At 41.7% G+C, this 23,524-nt stretch overlaps 1 protein-coding gene across 4 annotated transcripts in view; it reads left to right on the top strand.

Moving 5' to 3' along the window:
• The window catches only part of Stk3 (serine/threonine kinase 3), a 307,706-nt gene that overhangs the window by 117,181 nt on the left and 167,001 nt on the right, over window positions 1-23,524 (top strand). For all 4 annotated transcript variants that reach the window (XM_050161781.1, XM_050161789.1, XM_050161795.1 and 1 more), the window contains exons 8-9: window positions 406-531; window positions 21,641-21,833. In XM_050161781.1, the coding sequence (XP_050017738.1) occupies window positions 406-531; window positions 21,641-21,833 (319 nt within the window). The remainder of the gene's footprint in view (window positions 1-405; window positions 532-21,640; window positions 21,834-23,524) is intronic.

Raw genomic sequence — 23,524 nt, 5'->3', positions numbered from 1 at the left:
TTTTTTTTTTTTTTGGCCATCAGTTACCAGGAGTAATTAAATTATTTGACAGTGCTAAAATAAGTTTATTTTTACCTATAATCATTAATCTGCTTTAAATATGTGAAAATTTTTATTACTTAATGCCCACTTTTCTTTCAAAAAGTATATCTTTAAGGTCATTTAACTTTATTAATAGGAGTATATTTTTGTATATATGCTTAGATTTTTTTTAAAAAAACAAGTGAACTCAAAAGTATTTTTTCTAAAGCAAACAAAATAGTATTTTCATAGTTGACATATTAGTTGTAAATAAAATAATTATTGAATCCTATGATACTGGTTACCAGTTATAGATGTTTTAATATTTGTTGACTATAATTGAGAAAAAATCTGAATATATACCATTTAACTTTGCCTTTATAGCATCCTTTTATCAAGAATGCAAAACCTGTGTCAATATTAAGAGACCTGATCACAGAGGCCATGGAAATCAAAGCCAAAAGGCACGAGGAGCAGCAGCGAGAACTGGAAGAGGAAGAAGAAAATTCGGTTCGTAATTAGGCTCAGAAAGTTCATATTTTAGATCATCTGGGTCATTTTTAAGTAATTTTATTTTATTTCTTAAAAAAACCCATTACCTAAGTGATCAAATACTAAACTGTTTCTTTGCTGACATTTTGAAAATCAGTGGTTAGTAGGATATAAAGTTGATACACAAGCCTTGATAGGAGCATTTACCTTGGATTTGTGCGTTTGTGTCTTACCACCCAGAACTTTCTCTTTCGTGACCACCAGTTATACTATGAAAATAGTAAGTATTAATGAATATATGGAGGAACGGATCCTTTATTTGTTGAATGTAAGATGGCTCACACTGTGTAAAACGACTGGTAGTTTTCTAAGATATTACATGCAGAATTAGATCTAGTTCTACTCCTGCATACAAACAGACGACCAGTGTCCAGCTATTTCAGCCAGAACTGTGAGGGTCAGACCTGGGCTCTGGCAACCCTCTCAAGGTGGCGTACTTGTTTCTGGAGGCCAGTTAGCAGGTGAGTGATCCTGCAAAGCAGAAAAAGGAGTTTTGATTCTGACTGACCACACTGGGAAGAAAAAGAGTTCCAGGAGGTACCTCCCTCCCCCAAGTCCATCTCCAGGTTTAAATAGAGGGCAAGAGCTGCTGTACCTAAGCAGGGTGGGTCAGGGTGTGGTCCGGCTCTTCTGTGTCTAGGTTAGTTAGGTCTAGAGTTGTCAGACGTCTCCATGTGGGAGATAAGTTCCTCTCCTGAAGTGAGTAAGATTCCTGGGGAAGTTTGTTTCTCCCAGAGATACACAGCTCCTGGTGTCTCTGGAAAACCAGTTTGTCCTTAAAGTGGTGCTTTTGTTGTTCTATAAAAATCAGATATTTTTTGCAATACTCATTTTTTAAAATATTTATTTATTTATTATGTATACAATATTCTGTCTGTGTGTATGTCTGCAGTCCAGAAGAGGGCACCAGATCTCATTACAGATGGTTGTGAGCCACCATGTGGTTGCTGGGAATTGAACTCAGAACCTTTGGAAGAGCAGACAATGCTCTTAACCGCTGAGCCATTTCTCCAGCCCTGCAATACTCATTTTTAAACAAATCAACACAAAATTTGATACCATTTTTGCCTAAAATTGTAGGTATACAGGACTTTCTTGTTCTTATTTAGAATATACTAATTTGTCTGCAATATTCAAGATGTAGCAGATGCAATTTGTAGCTTACTAACTAGGGCACATTCATTGCCATATATTTTATATTATATTATGTATAGTATAATATGCTTTATATTGTAAATAATATATAAATTAATATATAATTTAAACTAATCAGCTGATTTTTTAAAAAAATATGTGTGTGAACTTGTGCTTGTGAGTGTGCACGTGTGTGTGCTTGTGCATTCTACTAAACTCGTGTGGGGGGGGGCATTCAAGAACAATTGCCATGGCAGAGGCAAGGAAGACAGAAGACAGTTTTGCAGGAGTCTGTTCTCTCCTTCCACCGTGGGTCCTGGGAATGGAGCGTGGGTCATCAGGCTTGGCAGCATGTGTCTTTCCCCAAGTTGGTATGGCTTGAGCTATTATACAGGGAGGTGTGTGTGTGTGTGTGTGTGTGTGTGTGTGTGTGTTCATAAGTATTGGAAGAGCTCACTATTTTTGGCAAAGTAACAAGGCAACTATTCTATTCATGGTTCTTTGTGATCATTTAACAGTGAAAAGAGCTGGGTGGTGGTGGCGCACGCCTTTAATCTCAGCACTGGGGAGGCAGAGGCAGGTGGATCTCTGCGAGTTCGAGGCCAGCCTGGTCTACAAGAACTGGTTCCAGGACAGGCTCCAAAGCTACAGAGAAATGCTGTCCCAAAAAAACAAACAAACAAAAAAGTGAAAAGTATGGTGGTAGCATGTTGACTTTGTGAAATTAGGTAAAGCGTAGATTGTACCACTGAGAATTAGTAGGTAAAAACTTTGATAAGTAATTTATCACTGAAGTGCAGATATTTCCTTTGTCATATTGCTAACTTAACTAAAGCATAAGGAATTGAATGGCTATAGAATTTTATATTAAGTGAGATGGTGAACAAACTTACAAATAGTTCTTTATGTCAAGAGTTACACAAATCTTTTTGTTTTTATGCATCTATCAAATTGGCTACTTCTGCTTTCAGCTAAATAGAAATGTTGTATTACTTCATATTAACTGAGAAAGGGCCGGTACAGTTGTACTGAGACACTGGAAAAGCAATGGGAACATTCTGGTAGCTTCTTTATATCTGAACTCCAAACCTTTCGGCTGTAACAATCAACATGTGTGTTTGGTCATGCATGCAGTACTCAAGTGCAGCCTTCATTTCTGTGTCATTATTAGCGCATGGTTTCCTTGGTGGTTACTGCTGCTGCTGCTGCTGCTGCTGCTGCTGCTGCTGCTGCTGCTGCTTGTCTGCTGCCCAAGACCCTGAACAGCGGGAGTGATCACCAGCAAACTTTGTGTTTTAAAATGCATCGTACATGGCCGAGTGCATATGCATTAGTAGAGACTTTTATAAATGTAACTTAAACTTAAAAAAAATTACTTCTAAGAAAGTAACATGAATTAGTAAGGTATATTTATATTTAAGATGAAATTGTTGACGGTAAGTTACAATCCCTTAAAACAGCATTGCTTGTTGCTTCTGATTCCCCCCTGTAAGTATCTCATACTCTGAGCTAATCCCTCATGGTACACACAGAGCTGTGGCAGTAAATCTTGTTTGCAAGTGTAAATGGTGTGACTGCATTCAAATGGTGTGACTACATACAAATGGTGTGACTGCATTCAAATGGTGTGACTACATACAAATGGTGTGCCTACATACAAATGCTGTGACTGCATGCAAATGGTGTGACTGCATGCAAATGCTGTGACTACATACAACTGCTGTGACTGCATGCAAATGGTGTGACTGCATGCAAATACTGTGACTACATACAAATGGTATGACTGCATGCAAATGGTGTGACTGCATACAAATGGTGTGACTGCATGCAAATGGTGTGACTGTGTGCAAATGCTGTGACTGCGTGCAAATGCTGTGACTGCGTGCAAATGCTGTGACTGCGTGCTATTTCTGATAATTGTCTGGGTTTTTCTCAGTGTTCTGCTGCTTTCTAGAAATGGGAGCCGTGAGCGCCACAGCAGGTCTGAAGCTTGGATAGCTTCTTGTGCTGTGTTTTCTTTATCCATAACTTGTAGTGCATCATCCCCAGACTTCCTGCAGCTCCATCCCAAGAGAACCCTTTTCTTCCCCTGTGTAGTACACCTTGTTTTCTGCTTTTGGTTGGTGCTCTCTTTGTCACTTCCTTACTCTTATGACTGTGTCTCAGGACTCTGCCAACACTGTATTTTTTTTTTTTCGGACCTTGTATGTATGACCATGTTTATATCCATCCCATACACTGAATGTGGAGTTCTGAGTTAGAAATAATGTTGCTCAATTTCAGCACCTCTCCCATGTGCTGACGCTAAGTGGGCGCTGTTCTGGCTTACTCGTCCTTTTATCATTCCTGCTGTTTAAAACTTCTTATGATAATGCCGTGGTATGACTTCTCAGGACTTCAGGATGTGAAGCCCTCTGGCTTTTTCAATCTGAAAACGCCCTCATCTCTGTGTGATTTATCTATAATTATTTTGTTGTTGTTGTTTCTTGATAATTCCATTCCCTTCTCTTCCTTTCCCACTGGAATATTTTATTTTTTGTTGACCTTGATACTAAACTTTCAGTGATCTTTCTTTCTATTCCTGTTTCCTCATTTAACTTTTTTATGTTTTCTCATATCAAGTATTTACTATCCAAGTGTCTTCCTCTATCTTTAGGGCCACGTTTTCATCATCATATTTGCTATGACTCCCTGATAGTACATTGTGGCCACCACATGATGTATATGATATTTGAGAGTGATACTAAATGCCCTCTTGTGGCTCCATGTAAAGAACAGAGCTGGTGGAATCATAAACCACACTGTAAGTGACATTGGATCTCATTGCTCTGGGGCCCGATTTGCTCACTTCCCATTGCTTCTTTCCTTGCCTTTCAGGAAGCTGTGCTTACCTGCTTCTAACTCTCAGCCTTTTTCTGGCCCTCTGGTTTTGTTTTGCTGATGTCTCTCACTCCATGTTGCCTCATTGTCACACGGGTGTCCTTTTCCATGTCTTTGCTTTTGAGTCAGAAATGTTTCACAGAAGACTAAATATAAATCCATGTGTTGCTCCTGACATTTTAATTAAGTTAGTTTCATGTGCCTGCCAGTAATTTCTTAGCTATTTTGAGTTTTAAATATTAAACTTGTAATATGGCGATGTTTAATATATCTCTGCAAATAAATCTGTAGAAAACGTCATGTTTTTAATGTTTAAAACCTTTTGAGTACCCATGAGTTTAGTACCATTCTCCTATCTTCTGTCAGGTTGGAAATTAAAGTTTTCCAGGAAGGGAAGGTAAAACTTCTATAGCATTACAAAAACAAACAGACAGGGGCTGGAGAGATGGCTCAGTGGTTAAGAGCACTGCCTGTTCTTCTGAAGGTCCTGAGTTCAATTCCCAGCAACCACATGGTGGCTAAAAACCATCAGTAATGAGATCCGGTGCCCTCTTCTGGCATGCAGGCATATATGCAGGCAGAACACTGAAAACAAACAAAGGAACAAACATGATGGGAAGCCAGTAAGACATTCATACCAAGATTTTAGTGGTAACGGTGCAGGAGATGGCACTGTCTGTGAATGCGAGCCTGGTCTCTCGCAAAACAACCTGTTCTCGGTTATAGAGTAGTACTGCCTTAGCCTGCCCACTGCCCCTGTTCTCCCGGAGAGCAACTGTGGATAATGGCCATGCAAATCGGACTTCACTTCTTCACATCTGTGCTGTGGAGTCCAGGTTGTTTAGCAGCCTCTTACTGTGACTCTCAGCTTACCTGTTTCCTTTGGATATGGCCATTGTGGATTCTTCTGGATTTGCTACACTTTTGGGATTCATTTGGCTGAACCTTACTGAGTCAAGGTACCTGGGATTGACCCCCTTAGGACATGGCAGCAAGTGTTCTCGTGTCCCATCAGTTTTCTGTGATTACTTTCCTCATGACCCCCCCTTTATTATTTCAATGAAAGGCTATTCAGCGTGGGGGCAGATCCACGCTGCCAGATTCTGCTCCACACAGAGAACCTGCACTTGCTGACTGCCCTGCCATCTTCAGTCTGGATGCTGGCTTAGACCTTACCTCCTCACTGCCTGATTGACTACAGCTTGACATTTGATGTTGAAACCTTTTATAACAATACATTTTGAAGTAAAATCAAAATTTTACTAGTTTAAGTTTCTAGAACGTTGAAATTTATTATATTGAGTTGCTTTAAAAATATTCATATTTTATACTCACTATTCATACTTAGGCCAAATGTTGCTCCTACTTTTTTTACTCTGAGTGGATGCAACTTTCAAAGAATTTATGAGCTATAGAAATAATAACAAAGTACATTTCCAAATTTAATTTTCTCATATAGTTCAGTGTATTGCAAATTCTAATTGGTTTTAATAATAAAAGGCCCAAGTTGTTGACAGAAATTTCTATCCTGTCCAGTCCCGCAGCTGTTCAGTCCCAAAGAAACAGACAGAGGTCTACATTAATCATAAACTGGTTGGCCTATTAGCTCAGGCTTCTTATTAACTAATTCTTACATCTTAAATTAGCCTATAATTCTTGTCTGTGTTAGCCATGTGGCTTGGTACTTTTTATCAGTGAGGTGTTCTTGTCTTGCTTCTTCTGCAGCTGGGTGATGACTGCAGACTGAGCCTTTCCTCTTTCGAGAATTCTCCTGTTCTGGTCACCCACCTATACTTCTTGCCTGGCTACTGGCCAATCAGCATTTTACTAAATACAAGTAACAAATCTTTACAGGGTATAAGACCATTGTCCCACAGCACTCCCCCCCCTTTTTTTTTTTTCAAAACAAGAACTCTGAATCTAATATCCTATGTCTAGCTTTTTTCCTGACCATTATCCACAACAACTTGTAACCAACATTCTGAACAAAGACAAACATCCATAATCCATTATTAGGAATGCAGGTGTAGTTTTCCAGGCCACTTCCTGCTGATTGTGGACACTGATAAATCTTATGGGGATATAAAGAAAATTTAAGATTATGATCAAGTCCTGACTGGAATATTCTGTGAGGCTTGATCATCTCAGGCAGCAGTCTTAAGGCTGTTCTGGATGTAGAACTCAGACATTTGGGCCATCCACTTCCACTGGAGATTTCTCAGGGGGTCTTCCTTGATCAAACCTGATTTTTCTTAACCCAGAATGAATCCATAGCCTTTCATTTCCTATGGAAACAAAAGTAAAACCTCTTCTCCAAAGTAACGTATCTTTTGACTGCAATTTTGAAGTCAAGGCATTTTCAAAATACATATGTTGGATTAATCCAGCAGCATTTATAACCAAATGTCTTTTAGCAACTGTTGCTTCTTCCTCAGCTGTCAATCAATTCAAAGACAACACAATAACATATAGTATCTAGACTCTCTGTGTATTTTTTTTATCTTTACATGGTTTTATTTTCGACTATTCCTTTTATTTTTATTTTTTGTTTTTTTGAGACTCAGTTTATCTGTGTATCTTTGGCTGTCCTGGCACTCACTCTGTAGACCAGGTTGTCTTTGAACTCACAGAGATTCGCCTGCCTCCCCCTCCCAAGTGTTGGGATTAAAGGTGTGTGCCACCATATCCAACTACTATTTTTTTTTGTTTTAAGAACTTTATCCTTTTTTCTTTTCTCTCCCAAGCCTACATATATTTTTAAACACACTGAAAACCATTCAGAGGTTTTCATCATCTTTGAGTCTATCTTTACTGTATATCTCTTTTTCTGACCACATGAGTCTAGTAAAATACCAAGAAGCCATGCTTATCTCTGTTCTTTAGTGTCTAGAACTACTTTCCAAACTCTCTCAGGCTTTGAATGGATTCAGTTGTCCACGTTGGTGCCACTTGTTGACTGAGGTTTCTGTTCTGCCTGATTCTTCAGCCATTCATCCCCAAAGAAACACACAGAGGATTACATTAATTATAAACTGAGTAGCCTAGTAACTCAGGCTTTGAATTAACTCTTTCTTACATCTTAAATTAGCCTATTATTCTTGTCTGTTTAGCCACATGACTTGGTACCTTTTATCAGCAAGGTATTCTCATCTTGCTTACTCTATGTCTGGATTATGACTGCAGACTGAGTCTTTCCTCTTCTCAGAATTTTGTTCTAGTTGCCCTGCCTCTACTTCATGCCTGGTTGCCCCACCTATGCTTCCTGCTTGGCTACTGGCCAGTCAGCATTTGATTAAAGAGATACAACTGACAAATCTTTGCAGGGTATAATAAGATCATTGTCCCACCGAGTCAGATATAGGGGTACATGCGGAAAGATCAGAGAAGCAGAGCAGCCAGCCACTAGTTCTTATTTCTACCAAATCCTCAGACCAAATGGAGTACCCCATCTAGTAATCCTCAGACCCAATGCTTGAGCTCCTGTTTCCTCCCACCTTATATTCTTCTCTGCCTTCTCATATCCCTTCCTTTCTCCACCTCCCTAGTGTTACGATTAAAGGCGTATAACCCCCAATTACTGGGATTAAAAGGTGTGAGCCACCACCACCTGGTTTATCAAAGCACAAGTAGTAGGCTGACCCCTAGGGCCTATGGCCTCCTTAGTCAAGGGCTCCTGAGCAGGGTCACGGGTCCTGCATGAGTTTTCTCCTGTAGAGTGGTTGGTTACTCCCAGAGTCACACTACTATTCTCATTGTAGGGCTCTTCTTGTGTAGGGTTCACAAGTTGCAGGGCTGGGTCTAGGTCTGTGGGTGTGTTGATTACTTTTCCCAAGCAGCCTACATAGCCCTGTCGAGACCATGTAGAGGGAGCTTCCAGCTTGATGTCTGTTTGACTGTGGCTGTAGCCTGTGCCTTCTTCAGCAGTTAGGTCAAGTTCAGGTGGACAGTGAAGAGCAAGCCTGTTTTGTTTGGAAAACTTGGGAGCTTCCTTGGCCAACAGTTCATATTGCGATGTCCCATGTCTGTACTGGGTTTTTGTTCAAGAGCCCATGGCTTCTTGGAGGAGCATTGATCAGTTCGTTCTTGGAGGGTACCTCCATTCAAAATCTTATTTTATATTATAAGTCTCTCTCTCTCTATATATATCCATTTCCTTTTCATTCCCCCTCCTTTTAACAGGAAAGTAGTCAGCCCAGGCAGGACAGGACAGGAGAGAGGATGGAGGAGGGGTCAGGATGGAACATTCTGGCAGACACACCCATCCACGGGAGAACTTCAAATTTTAACTTGGTGGGTCCATCTGAGCCCACCCCTAAATCCTGCAGTCATCCTATGGTTGCATTTTTAGTAAGCTCGTGGCATAATAAGCTTCCATGTGACTCTTTTGTTTATCTACAGTTTTGGTTGCCCTCCCTTCTTCCCACATCTTCCATACCTTGGTTCCCCACCTGTTTAGACCTTTCCATCCCTGGCACCCCCCACTTTCCATGACGGATGTGCTCTGCTCTTCTCCTGCTTCCCTCCCTCCACCGCCCTTCCTGTCATTCTGGCTCTTAGGCCAGCACACAGTGTGAAGCACGGTGCTCTACACCTCATAGCTTCATGTATTCTACAGACAGCTTGTCTGATGGAGGAAGGTCATTGGCTAATAAAGAAACTGCCTTGGCCCATTAAATAGGCCCAGCCTTTAGGTGGGTGGAGTAAACAGAACAGAATGCTGGGAGGAAGAGGAAGTGAGCTCAGATGCCTTAGCTCTGCTCTCTGGGGCAGACGCCATGAAGCTCTGACCCAGGATGGACGTAGACTAGAATGTTCCCAGTAAGCGCACCTTGGGGTGCTACACACATTATTAGAAATGGGCTATTCCAGGTGCGAGAGTTAGCCGAGAAGAGGCTAGATATAATGGGCCAAGCAGTGTTTAAAAGAATACAATTTGTGTGTTGTTATTTCAGGTAAAGCTAGCAGGCAGCCAGGAGCCAGGCTGTGGGAAGAGGCCTGCAGCTCTCTCAACACTTGTCTTGAGAGGTTCTGGAATTATTGTACAGATGTTTTTAAATTAGTCAAATTACAAACCGCTTTCTGCAGTACTTATTCTCAGTCTCGACATCAAAGCTCTTTGCTAGAGCATCTCCAGTGCGCACTGACAAATACCTCTTTGTTCTTCTCACTTCCCAGCAGGGATAAAAATGTGTGTTACATAAGAATTTATTTCTTGTGTATTATTATAAAATATTAGCACATTTCTAGTGTGAGTAGATTAGCCTCCATGACTTGCCTATAGCAATTGCATCTGCCTTTTAAAGAGTCTGTATTATCAGATTGACTCTTTTTAATGAATCTCAACTTTAAAATACATTTGACTGTTGTCAAGGAGCACTGGGTGTGGAAGAGAGCAAGTCTATATGAATGGCCCTGCCATAAGAGCTTAAAATACAGAATAAAGGGTACAGTTTCAAAATGTGTATGCTTAAATGATCTTGTTTTTAAACATACACATATCAAATTTTACCAAGGATTCTCTAATATTCTAATAAAAACTCTAAAAAGTTTGTTTTTACAAAGTAAATGAATAGTTCTTGTGCATATAAAATTGAAATGCATAACTGTTTTATCTCAGTATGATTTAATTTTGTCTAATGCAAAAATGATTCCCAGGTATATGTGACACTCAATACAATAAGTAAACATTTAGTGGGTGACTGTTTGACTGTGTCTCTTATGTCTGAATCACCTGGTAACGTTTGGAAACAATAGTGATGCGGGTAATTGCTAGTATTTGCCTTTGGGAGATTTCTCACTTGTTTGTTTGGTTAAATGTTCTGTACTGAATGCTAATTAAGCCAATAGGACCCCCCCCCCATCCTTTGGGTTAACCAGCTTTGACTTAGTGATGCCATGGACTCAGCAAATGTTTGTTTTTTCCATTTTTAATTAAGTTTGTTTGTTTTGGTTTTTCGAGACAGGGTTTCTCTGTAGCTTTGGGGCCTGTTGTGGAACTAGCTCTTATAGACTAGGCTGGCCTCAAATTCACAGAGATCTGCCTGCCTCTGCCTCCCGAGTGTTGGGATTAAAGGTGTGAGCCACCACTGCCTGGCTTTAATTAAGTTTTTATTTTGATTAGTTTTGAATTTACAGAATAATTTCAAAAACAATAGTTTCCATGTACCTGAATTTCGATTTTCTCTGTTACTACATCCCGAAAAACTGTGTGACATCAAGAGGGGCCAAAGGACACACGACAGCTGAGGGCACTATGGTATTCTGGCTTGTCCTGAAACAGACAGGACATTAGAGGAAGACCAAGGAGATGTGGAGAGAGACTTTAGTAACTAGACAAATGTACCACGTAAGATGACTCTAGAACAGACGGCTGGAACACAGTCAGTTTACAGGCTGCAGGGCTGGGGCCAGGTCTGTGGGTGTGGGCGGTGGCAGGAGCCTACTTTATGCTTTAGATTATAACCTAACCATACTGTTTAATCCTATATCCACCCCTCCCCCAAATTGTTCCAGACTTGACCACTGGGATCTCTTTTTGTTGATTCCTTTGTTCCTATGACACAGGCTCTCCTGGTTTCTTCAGCTCCAGAGCTTCCTTCTTACTAGAGGAGAGTGTCAGCAGTGCAGTCTGAAGTTGGGTGTGCCTCGTTATATCTGTGTTCTCTCGGTTTGCAGAGCATAGACAGACATGTGTGTGCGTGCTAACTCACGCCTTCTCATTCATTGTTTGCTGCGTGAGTCTGTGTCCGTTCGTACCTATAGTGATTGTGACTTCAGACAGACACTTCTGACTCCTGTTTATACCAAGCAAATTGTTTCATTTCTGTCCCTTTGCTTACGTGTAGCTCACTGCCCCAGTGAGGAGAAACCGGTTCCCACCATCGCCAGCCGGTTTCCCCCTCAGAAACACGGTGCCAGCTGCAGTCCTTGTGCACTGTCCCCTTCACCCCCAAGTTTTCCTCTGATTCTGTTATTAAAACCCTTTTCTCCCCATAGACTGCAGTGAAGTTCCTTTATACACTTATAATACAGCTCAACTTTTGTTTTCTTCACATTTTTTTCTATTCTCAGATCCTTTAACTTCAAGATAATGATATATACTGAGTATTTACTTGTACATGGTGTGTGTGTGTGTGTGTGTGCACGCACACATCTATCTCTATCCATCCATCCATTCATCCATCCGTTCATCATACATACATACATACATACATACATACATACATACATACACCTATCTATCAACACTGTATGATTGGGTACCATACAACTCTTTTTGAGGTGGTCCCCCAATGACCTGGAGTTTACCAGGTTGACTAGACTAGCTGACCAGTAAGCCCCAGGATCTGGCTTTTAAAACTTCTCCAACATAGGACTTACACACCTGTGGCACTTTTTGTGGCTAGAGCTTATAATCAGTACCTGTGTCTTTACTGTCTTCCCTAACTCTCCTTAAAGTTCGCTTTGTTGTTGTTGTTGAGATTTTATTGACCTATACACTTTCCTCCACCCCCTCTTCCTTCTCCCCTTCTCCCCTCTCCCATGACTCTCATGCTCCCAATTTACTCGGGAGATCTTGAAGTTTCACTTCTTATGATGCAGTGTTCTATTGATTTTGATTAGTGCATGGTGTCACATAGCTACCATTACAATAAGAAACAGAATAATTGCTTCACCCTTTAAAAAAAAGTCCCCATGGCGGCTGCATGCATTGTAATCCCAGCACCTGGAAGGCTGAGATGGGGGATCACAAGGTTGAGGCCTGCCTAAGCTCCATAGCAACACACATATGAAGTTTCCAAACAAAAGATTATCTTCCATCCCCTGGGCATAATGTTGATATACAACACCATAAATTAAGGCAAAAGTGACCCTAACTATGACTCTTATTTTCTTTTCTCATAGACAAAAAGCTCTTTTTGAAACTCACAGACACACTTCTGTGCATATAGCCAGATTCCCCCAGTCCTTAAACTTGCAACTGTCGAACCGTTCATAGTGTCTCCCTGTGCTCTTTTCTGAAATATTCTCTACAAGCCTGCTCTACCCTCTGTGTCCTCTGACCTGTGTTCTCCTCTGGCTTCTCTCAGCTGGGGACCTGCTGCTGCAGCCCCGCCCCCCCCCAGGAGGCCAGCTTTAGCTCCATGCAAATGTTCCTCTCACTATAACTGTCTAGTTTCTCACTTTCTCGGGGATAAAGGATGTGTCTTAGCAAACTTACTGACACATAGTGTTAACTATACAAATACTTATGAATCACTATATATACGTACTTTATAACAATTTTACTTGTATTTAACTCCTTGTTTAGGATAGGTCTACAAAATGATCATCACCACAGAATGTATAGGTTCGACTATAATAATATCACAGTCATTTATAATAGTCTCAAATATCTTGATTAAAATTTATCAATGGCTACTAATCTATTTCTGATAAAGATACCAAGTTAACATTATAAAATCCTGTTTTATGAACCTCTTAATGAAATTTTAGTCTTTTGTCTGTGGTGCCCTCTTGTGGACAATTTATAAATTGCTTATAGCAGGACAATAGTCTTCAAATTGTTATAAAACATCTGATTTTATAAGTTCCTTTTATATTTTGCTAATCTTTTGACAGCTTTTTGTCTATGAGAGAAGAAAATAAGAGTCATAGTTAGGGTCACTTTTGCCTTAATTTATGGTGTTGTATATCAACATTATGCCCAGGGGATGGAAGATAATCTTTTGTTTGGAAACTTCATATAATGCCAAGAACTTGTGCAGTCTTGCACTGTGAACTTCTGCAGTCTTGCCCACAATGACAAATCTTTCATGACTTCTGGAGTTTCTGGAAGCTTTGATGTTATTTTAAGACACGATTGCAAACATGCAAAAAGTTATGGATCCATCAAGTTTCTGTTTGCATTGAAGTAAAAGGACCACTTACTAATGGCAGTGAGAGGAGAGTTCATGCTTTGTGCAGATTTTCAGGGACCACAAGTCTCAGTGACGCTGAGTGACTGAATACCAATTTGTACTGCTTTGCAGACTGATACAGAAAAAGTGCTTAAGCTGGATGGTAATAGCGCACACCTTTAATCCCAGCTCTCAGGATGCAGAGGCAGATGGATCTCTTTGAGTTCAAGGCCAACCTGATCTACACAGAGAGATCCAGAACAGCCAGAGTTACACAGAGAAACCCTGTATGTGTGTGTGTGTGGGGGGGGGGGGGTGCTTAAGGACTGCTCTTTAAAGGAGAGTGTTCTGTTGTTTTCTCCATAGTGTTTAGCAGTTTGGCTAAACATGGTAGTAGCAAGACCAGATTTATCCAGCTGTTAATGGCCCCACTGTGCACAGACACAGCAGACAGGGCTCTGTGTAACACGAACAGCAGTGCTGTCCTTCCTGTGTGTGCACGTGGGTTCAGTGGCCTGTTCCCTAGGGTCTCTTCAGCAGTCTACCTTTGCTCTAGGGGAGTAACTCTGGGGCTTCCTCCATAACTGGGGACATTTAAGCAAATTTAGCGGTACGTTTTGGTTTCTGCCTTCTCCAGCTGAACTAGTTTTCTGTCTTTTGATAGAGAGTTAGCATGTTAGCATCAGTGACTCACTGGGTTAGTTAATTCTCTGTTGTTATGATAAAAATACCATGACCTAAGAAGCTACTGTAGAAGGAATGTTTAATGTGCTTATGGTTCCAAAAGGGAGTTCTAATGACGAGGTAAGCAAGGCAGTAGCAGCCAGCACGGTAAGGGGGCTGCTCATGTCCCCTCACTCTGGGATGGTGAACTTCAGAACCAACCCCAGGTGACAGTCATCCTCTAGCAGGGCCCTGTGTTTAGAGTTCCATAACCTCCCCAAACAGTGCTTCCAGCTGGGAGCCAAGTGCTCAAATATATGAACCAGTGGGGGTCATTTTTCAGTTAAAGCACACAGCCACCAGCCTGGAACCAGGAGACCCTGCCCATCTTCTGCCTCCACTGACTTAACTGCCCATGCCTGCCAACTCCTCAGCTCTTCACCACAAAGAATTCGTTTTTGATTCTTTCACTAGGTGGTGAGGTGACAACTCCATCACGTCACTTTTGCTTATAAAGAACTAGTACTATATACTATTTTTTCAATTTTCAGACTACCATGATCTTTTATGCACACATACACACCCTATTTGGAGTCCCTTTGGTCTCTTTAGGTCCAGCATATTGAGGCTGTCTTTGACCCATTATATTTGCACAAAAAGCTTTTAGAAGACTGATTTTCCCTCACAGTTTCCTTCAAGTTTGACTTGTAAAATTTCTGCCGTTACTCATCCTGCTTTAGCATGGGCTCTAATTACCCTGACATCTGGATCTCAACTATGACCTTATTCCAGCCTCCTTTTTGGTCTCGTTCTCCAACTTATCCTTTATTTCTAAGGTTCCCATCACTCTTTGGTCATGCAGTTTCGACTGACTCCGATGTGTAAGGCATCCCGTAAGCTGTGGGCGATCTCTTAATGGTATTATCATATTCACTTCCATTTCCATCCTAGACAGAGTGTTTCTGCCTTCACAGCCCCTCAGTCTAGAAGGCTGGATTTTTACTCCTGGAGCCAGCTTCCTAAGCTAACTCCTAACGGCCAAAGCCCTTAGCTCTCACTGATCTCAGTGGTGTGTGCATTGAAGTGTTATTTTGGGGATGGTGAGCCCACAGCTAGGTTTTGTCTCAGATGATGGTGTGGACAGGTTCACAGTTACCTTCACCAGTTGTAGTGCTACAGTGAGTTAGTTTCTGAATGTGGTGTTTGCAGACCACGTGGGTGTGTCAGACAGAGGGCACAACAAGTGGATGTCGTCCTAAAGGGAGGCTTCTTTGAAGGAGTTTCCTGGCACTTAAGAGAAATTAAAAGGTTAGAATGTTTTAAATAGATTATCTCCTAAAGGATTAAGTTTTTTCATTAGTATTGCGAATACTTCACGAGATCTTTGTGTAACTGTCTTCAACATTAGTGAATTATAACAGGATAGTTAGAAAATGCTAGGGTGGGAAATACACAGATACAGAGGTACTTCACACTAGACTATTATAGCACAAGTCTGTCCCGGAAGTGGAGTAGGAGTTCCTAATAATGTTTTTGAATACTTGTATTCCATGTGGACCTTATGATTCACAGGCTGGATTATGGTCAGTGCTCTGTTTTGCATTCCTGGCACATGATGGGCTCTGATTGAAAGTGCTCTGTGTCCTTCCTGGAACGGGGCCTCTGCTCTGCAGACCTTTCTCTGTAAGCTAAGTGCAGCACGAAGGAGCGTTCATAGCTACTGTGTTCTAAAAGGGTTAAGTACCATCTCACGTTAGCAGTAATCTAAACTATAAAAGATTACATGTGGAGCTAATGATTTTTAAGTTAAAATCTTGTTGCTGAGAGGTTTTCAACACCATTACCAAATTTATTAGTTTTTGACTTTTCTAATTTCATATAAAATAATTATCTCTCCATCTGTATTATATTATTCATGCCCCCACTCACTTTGTGAATTGAATATTTGTGCTTTGTTTAAATTTACTTTTTGGGGGTCTATGTATTTGTAAATTAGCATCTTTTAGCAAAGTGACTGCATATAAAATAATACATCACAGAGCCTTCCTTTCTAAATTTGTGCAGAAGCTTTATAATTGTATATCTAATTTGTGAATTTGAAGGTACAAACTGTCCCTTTGTAGATTCAGCATGGGTGCAGACTGCACAGAGAGTAGAAATCTGTTTGTGTTCAGCCGGAAGCTGTGGCTCTTGTTGAACATAATGATGGCAGCATTGCTGCTTATGCAGATGAGATACAAATGTCTCGACAGCTAAAGTCAGGTTCACTGTGTGGTGAATAAGCTGGTTGCCTTTATGACAAGATGCTGCACTGGTAGCTGTTAAAAGAAGATAGTGGAAAGTAACCTCTCCTGTGTTCTCAGTAAGATATACCAGAAAGCATAAATCCCAGTTTCTAAAATTTAAGTAAAAGACTCAAGCACAAGTCATCTGCTTGCTGCCGTCTCCTCGGCTGTTGTCCCAGCAGACGAAATGTGCCTGAGCAGACCTGGGATATGATTTAAATCAGACTTAAATGCTGTTTGTAGTTTTAAAGTCTTACGTATATTGGAAGTTAGAGTCAAGATTTGGTGTCAGATAAAAATAGCTATAATCCTTACTTTTCTGCTTATTTACTCTGTGACTTTGGGTAAATTTTTCAGTTTAATTGAACTTTACATTCATTATTTGAATAAGAGATAAATGTCTTACTAAGTTCACAGAGGAAAATAGGTGAGGCCTAATAAAAGTCTAATAGCCATTTTATCATTATTAAATGGAAGATCAATAATAATTTAGCTAATAGCATTATTTCTGCTCCCCAAATTTCAATTTATTCGTGTGCCTTTCACTTCATGCCTCCTAATCCACCCATCTTCCTCCCCACCCCAAAATAAAACAAAATAAAATTTAAGAGAAAAAGGAAAATAAGACAAAGGAAGAAGGGGGAAATCTCATCATGGAAGCTGCAGTGACGCAGGGAGTCAGGCCGTGAGCCCTTTCTCCGTAGATGTTTACATGCAGGCGTTCATCCCAGAGAATCTGCTGCCCCATCGATGCCAGGCCCTTGCTGGGACTCTTCCTGGACATATTCTTGCTTCCTTGTGTCATGGGGATTCTCTGGGTCTATCTAGGATGGTCAGCCTGCCAGCTCTCCTCTGTCTTCACCACCGGGGTGGGCTCTCTCACTGCTTTGACTGGTTCACCCCTCGCAACGATGAGCAAGGGGCCGATCCAGTTCTCCCGCTTTCCTGTCTTCAGGGTCAGTTCTCCCACACCTACATCTCAGGGCCAGCTCTACTGTGCTGCCTCAGGTGTTGATGGAGTGGGCACCTCTCCTGGTCCGTGCTGCCACACGACAGATAAGTTGTGGGAACAACTCTCCCTGCTCATAGCTTCGCGGCTGGCTCACTCACATACAAATATATTTTAAATAAAACTTTTATCTCTAGAACTTAGCATAACATTGTCCCTTAATTTTATGCTTTATCATTATCTCAAAGTGAGGACTTTAACTTCAGTCAGTGAAATCTAAAGAACAATGCTTTATACTGGACATTAAGAATATAGCTTTACAACCTAGCACTGCTCTCAGATTTTAGGGTGAAAAGGGGGACTTAGGTACGTCAGGCATACAGATAGTTAAAGCATGTTTATGGCGAGTATATGACCAGCATAGCAACAAGGTGTCTTGGGGAAAGTTACACCGCATTCAATCCTGCAGTGTGTATGTGAGAAAGAATGTGTCTGAGAGCAGCTCTCATGGGACAAGTTCGGATACAGAACATTCCACCCAAATTTATGTTCGTGTTTGTGTATAACCTTCTCGTCCTCTAAGACTCAGTAAATTGAAGACAGAATCTCAGCAGTCCCAAACACTAAGTAATAGACACAATAAAACCCGATTTTATCATGTTATACATAGGCATTAAAATGCCTGCTGTATCCTGTACGGATGTATAGTTACTATATGTTGTTAAAGTTTAATGTTTTAGAGGAAAGCTCTCACTTCAGGACATCTTCACTTACAAGCAGAGGTGGAGGCTCTGCCCTTGGACTCATGCTGTCAACAAATGTAAATCGTTGGTGAAATTATCTCATGTATCTAAGTCTTAGATAATCATAGTACCAGGGATTTGGAAGTTAAAAATAAGTCTCTTGTTATCGTCAAACTTGTGGTCTAGTGGCAGAGAAGGCAGATATGGCTCGTAAACACAGAGGATAAGCAGCAAATAGTGGCAGAAGCCTCAATTGGTGGTCACAGGAAGCCTCTCTGAGGAGGTCATGTATGAGTAGAGTCTTCAGGTAAAGGAGTGATCACCCTGTCTTATAAAAGAGCATTCCAGCCTGGAAGGTCAGCCACAGGAGCATTTGCAGAATTCTCGAGAAACGGCTAAGGAGGTCAGCATGACTGGAGTGTGCTGAGCAAGGTGGGGGACGGGAGATGGGACGGACGTGTTACACGGCCAGATGACATTTCACCATGATGAAGATGAGTTTATAGCAGTAGGATAATGTGATGTGATCTCTTAGAAGACTCAGTCCTCCAGTTGTTTGAGAGACTGAGAAAGACAAGAATGAAACAGAACATGCAAGGCCTCACTAGTAGTTTACAGGACAGATGCTGTTCAGACCAGTGTAACTGGGATGATCGGTTGAACTCTGAGACTAAGAATTGGAAAGTGGGGTTGATGAGATCAGTCAGTGAGGGAAGCACTCGCTTCCCAGCCCGATGACCTCAGTTTGTGCCTCACGGCCCATATAGTGGGAGGAGAGAGCCAACGCCTGCAGCTGGTCCTCTGACTTGCACACACACAGTGAGTATCCACAGACAGACACATATGCACATGCACACACATGCATACAAAACAAACAAAGATAATTTTAAAAAGTAATTGGATGAATTGTAAGCCTGTGTCTGTAGCCTGAGCATTCAGATAGTTGGTGTGGCTGTTAGTAAGGAGCACACATGGTGGGAAAATGCTGTGAGAAAACCTCTCATTCTTCTCACCCTAGGTCTGTATTCAAATAGCTGTGTAACCGTGGGGAAGTCTTCCTTTCTATAGACCTGGGGTTTTTTTCAGATATAAAATGAGGGATTAAAATATTTTCTTCTTATTGTAAAATCCCTTGATTTTATAATTCTATGGAATGGAAAATATTGAATTCTTCCTGTGTTTTTATGCAAAGACCCTGCCATCACTATTGTCTATTCCTAACCATAAGACACATGCATTTATACAAACATTTTATGGAATAAGTGCTCAAATTAGGATATCATAAGTTTGCATGCAAAGATGTATGCTGACTGTTATAAATCTTCTTTTTTGGAAAATAAAACAATAAAAGCTGATTAACCGTGGAGGTAAAAGACATTTGAGTTAAGTGTGTAGAGGATGTCTGCTCGTCACTCTTCTTGTTTCTAGAAAAAGCAATTTAAGGAATGACTGGGTTCTGTTGACTTAGAGATGGAGGCAACAGGAACTGGAGGCAACTGGTCATAGTGATCCACAGTCTGAACACAAAGCATGATGCGTGCTGTTGTTCAGCTGGCTTTCCCTTCATATGCAGCCCAGGAGCCTCGGCCAAGAATGATGCTGCCCACATTTAGCATGGGGCGTCCCACTTCAGTTAATGTACCGAGAATCATCCCTCGGAGGCACGGGCAAAGATAATGTAGATAATCTCCTGGGTGTGTTTCCTCTGTGAGTCTAGATCCTGTCAAGTGACAGGCTGTAATCACCATCACAGAGGGAGGGCATTCTGTGTAGTGAAGTCATGAACAGAGAGTGGTCTTAACGAGCAAAGTAGCGTTGGGAATTCTGGTGAAGATTCAGTGAGATTGGGGGATGTACGAACAGTGAGACATTAGTGACGGCAGGGTCAGAGCAGAGAGGACGCTGAAATGTAGGCCAGGACCAGCACCAGAAGTTTCTGGTAGAGTGTTGCGATACAAATAATATTAAAGAAGGACAAGAGTTAGAGCTCAGGGTTTAATGTCCGTGGAAAATCTTATGCCTGCTAAGCCATTTGAGACAGGAATTGAACCAACATCTGTGTGACGCTAGGGAGTCAGAATCTCCCATCAGGAGGTGTTATTGTGTGCACTAACCAAGGTGTGAAATGGGCAATGTGATCACAGGAATAGAAAAGACGACTTGAGCTGGGAGAACTAAAGAACCTGCTGGTTGGTGAGCCAGCGCGTGAACGGGAATGAGTGTGTGCCGCACTGCAGCGCTGCTCCTGGGCAGCTGGTGAGGTCAGGACACGGTGTGGTTGGTAACTAGAGACAGTGGAAAGACAAGAAGGACAAATGCAGGTCTGTCTGACTGGGAAACCCTGAAAGTGAGAGTCCTTAGATGTTAAGTGGTAAACAAGGATACATCAGATAGTTGAGAGCATGAGATTGAGGAGGGGCTGTGAGTACGAACACAAGGCTGAGACACAGGGCCAGACTTCAGTAAGGCTTGGGCAGAGAGGGTATTAAACAGGTGTGAGCCTACTGTCATTTCAAGTCACCCAAGTTGCCATGATGCAGTATTGGGGTTTCTTTTCTCCACATCTGCATACCTCTGCAAGAACTGTATTTTAATTTTTAAGTTCTTCGTTTTGAAGTTTTTATGATTATGGGTATTTTGCCTGCATGCACAGCTGTGCATGAGGTGTCTGCCTTCGTGTTTGCATTACCCGCCTTTCTCCTGCGAAATCCTACTTCCAGCTAGAACAGGACAGCAACAGCAGAAAGAGAAGAAAGATGGTTGGGCTTCTTTAAAATGAAAATATATTGTGTGCAAAAGGTACCACTCAGAGAGTGAAAAGGCAACTCACAGGAAAGAAATAATATTTACAAATCTTATACCTAGTAAAGGGTTAATGTTCAGATTGTATGCAGTCCGATCCAAACTGGGGGGGGGGAGAGGGGTGGAGCCAGGAATTGCCAGTTCAAGTCTAGCCTGGGCTACGCAATGAAACTGTGTCTCAAAAAGCCATAAAAGAAAGAAAGGACAAAAGGCTTTGGTAAACACTTTTCCAAAGAAGATCTACAAATGAGCTATTAAATACATGAATAAATGCTCAATATCACTACTAATAGAGAATATAAATCAAACAGGATTGACACTGCTTTGTACCCATGAAGATGACCATTTTTTAAAATTGAAAACAATAAATATTGACAAGGAATTGGAGCCCACAGCACTGCTGTTGTGACCATAAACTGACACAGCTACTGCAGAAAACAGTTAGTGGTTCGTCAGCTAAACCAGCAGAGTTGCTGTGCCTCCGCTGAACGATGTTTTCGCATTCACGGGAAGGTAAATGCTCTACCTTTGGCCGCTGTGAGCGGTGCTGGTGTGCAGGGTCTGTCTGAGTCCCTGCTTCCCACACTGCTGACCGTTGCCGTAGTAACGGTACTTTTTATCATTAGAGAAAGCGTGTGTGTGTTCTTACTGAGAACCAAGAGGTCCTGCTGTCGTGAGCGGTCTTTGTTCACAGTGATATCTTGCCTGCAGGATGAAGATGAGCTGGATTCACACACCATGGTGAAGAGGACCTCAGGAAGCGTGGGCACCATGCGGGCCACCAGCACCATGAGTGAAGGGGCCCAGACGATGATCGAGCACAACAGCACCATGTTAGAGTCGGACCTGGGGACCATGGTCATCAACAGTGAGGACGAGGAGGAGGAGGATGGAACCATGAAAAGTATGTGTCTTCTTCTCACTGAGTGATGCTTCTCTCAGTCGTATCCACACTGAAGCCAGATAAACTCTTCCTTTTTAGAAACAGTTATGGAAAATTGTGGTTTTAAACTTATTTGACAACAAAAGTCTGCCTTAAAAAAACTTTAAGATATATATAGCACTATGCATACATATGTGTGTGTTAAATATATATATATATTTAACTTAGGCTTATGGAACTTTTTTTTTACAAGCTACAAACTCATAATTTAATTTGTGAAATATTTTAAGGAGAGGATAATGTTTCTAACATTTACCTTTCCAATTAAAAAAGAAAACTTAAAAATTTGTTTTAATAAATATAGTACAATATTATTGTACATCGTCTAAATTATCGGTTACGCAACAGAGACGGAAGTACAAACTGGGGATGAAATCCTAGGAGGGGTTGCGCACAGGAGATGCCCCCAGGGGAAGCGCAGCTCCATGCTCTTATGGCTGCTTCTGCCGTGTGAAGCAGAGTGCTGGGTGGCCGCAGGGGCTGACACGTGCTGCTTACAGAATGACAAGATTCTAAATCCTTTTGTGGACTGCCCCACAAACCTGACCTGCAGTTAGCGAGCGGTGCAGGCACAGTGTTGCTGTGAGAGGGCAAGACTACTGGCTGTTCTTAGGTTCTCCCTGCTGTGTGCTCCTCTGGGGTAGGTTACCTTCCACTGCGTCCTTTTGTTTCTGAGTGGCAGAGAAGCAGGGATGGTCTGACCCATGTGTGATGAGGAACTGGTAGGATGTTTTGTCTTCTGGCTGGGACGGTATTGAGTTAACTTGAGGTGAGAGTTCTATCTCAATGTGTTTAATTCAACTACATTTTATTAGAAGAAATAGAAGATATATCTAGATATTTTAAGATTTATTTTATCATTTTAGTTTGTATATGTATGTGGGCCTGAGGGTATGTATGTGTACTGTGTGCATGCAGGTGCCTGCAAATCTCAGAAGATGTCTAAAACCCTGGAACTGAGCCTCCTCCATGTGGGTGCTGGGAACTGAACCCATGTCTTCTGCAAAAGCAACAAGTGATCCTTACTGCTGGGCCTCCTCTCCATGCTCAAATCTAGACATTTTAAGCATAGAGAAATTTAAGTTAAAATTATAGATGCTACTAAAACCAGTGGGCAGGTTGGAAGAGAAGGCTGTGTGAAGACCAGGCCTCAGGAATGAGTCTGATAGAGCTGCTCCTGCTGTCCCTAACTCGGGGCTGCTGTTGGCACTGGGATGTTGAGGCCTGGGGGTGTTTGGTGTATTGTGAGTTTGCTCGCAATCATTGGGCAGTGTATCTTGGCTGTGTGATTCTCTTTTACTACCACAAAGGACAAGCTAAACACAGAAATGCTGGTCTTCCCTGGGCAAATGAGTATCTGCTGCCGTCTCCAAAGAAAGACTTCCATAGACACACAATTATGTTTATTACTCTGTTCTTTGTGTTTAACCGAAAGCTCAGCTTCAGTTTGTCTGTTTCCTCCTCTTGTGCCCTCATTGGAGATGGACAACAGCTGGTCAGGGTTCTTGGCACAAGTGCCTTCGTGCACACTCTGGTCCTTCTTGGCTGTTCCCAGACCCTCCGCTGGACGCTGGGTTCTGCTGGCCTCCAAGCAGCTGTTCTTTCTGAACTTCTCACCTTCCTCGTAGCTAGGTTCTGGACCTTCCCTGGGT

The sequence above is a fragment of the Alexandromys fortis genome, unplaced genomic scaffold, assembly GCF_014885135.2.
Source record: "Alexandromys fortis isolate MF-2015 unplaced genomic scaffold, M_Fortis_MF-2015_v1.1 scaffold_17, whole genome shotgun sequence".
NCBI lineage: Eukaryota > Metazoa > Chordata > Mammalia > Rodentia > Cricetidae > Alexandromys > Alexandromys fortis.
The sequence above is the reverse complement of the archived record's forward strand: the minus strand, read 5'-3'. Positions and strand labels throughout refer to the sequence as shown.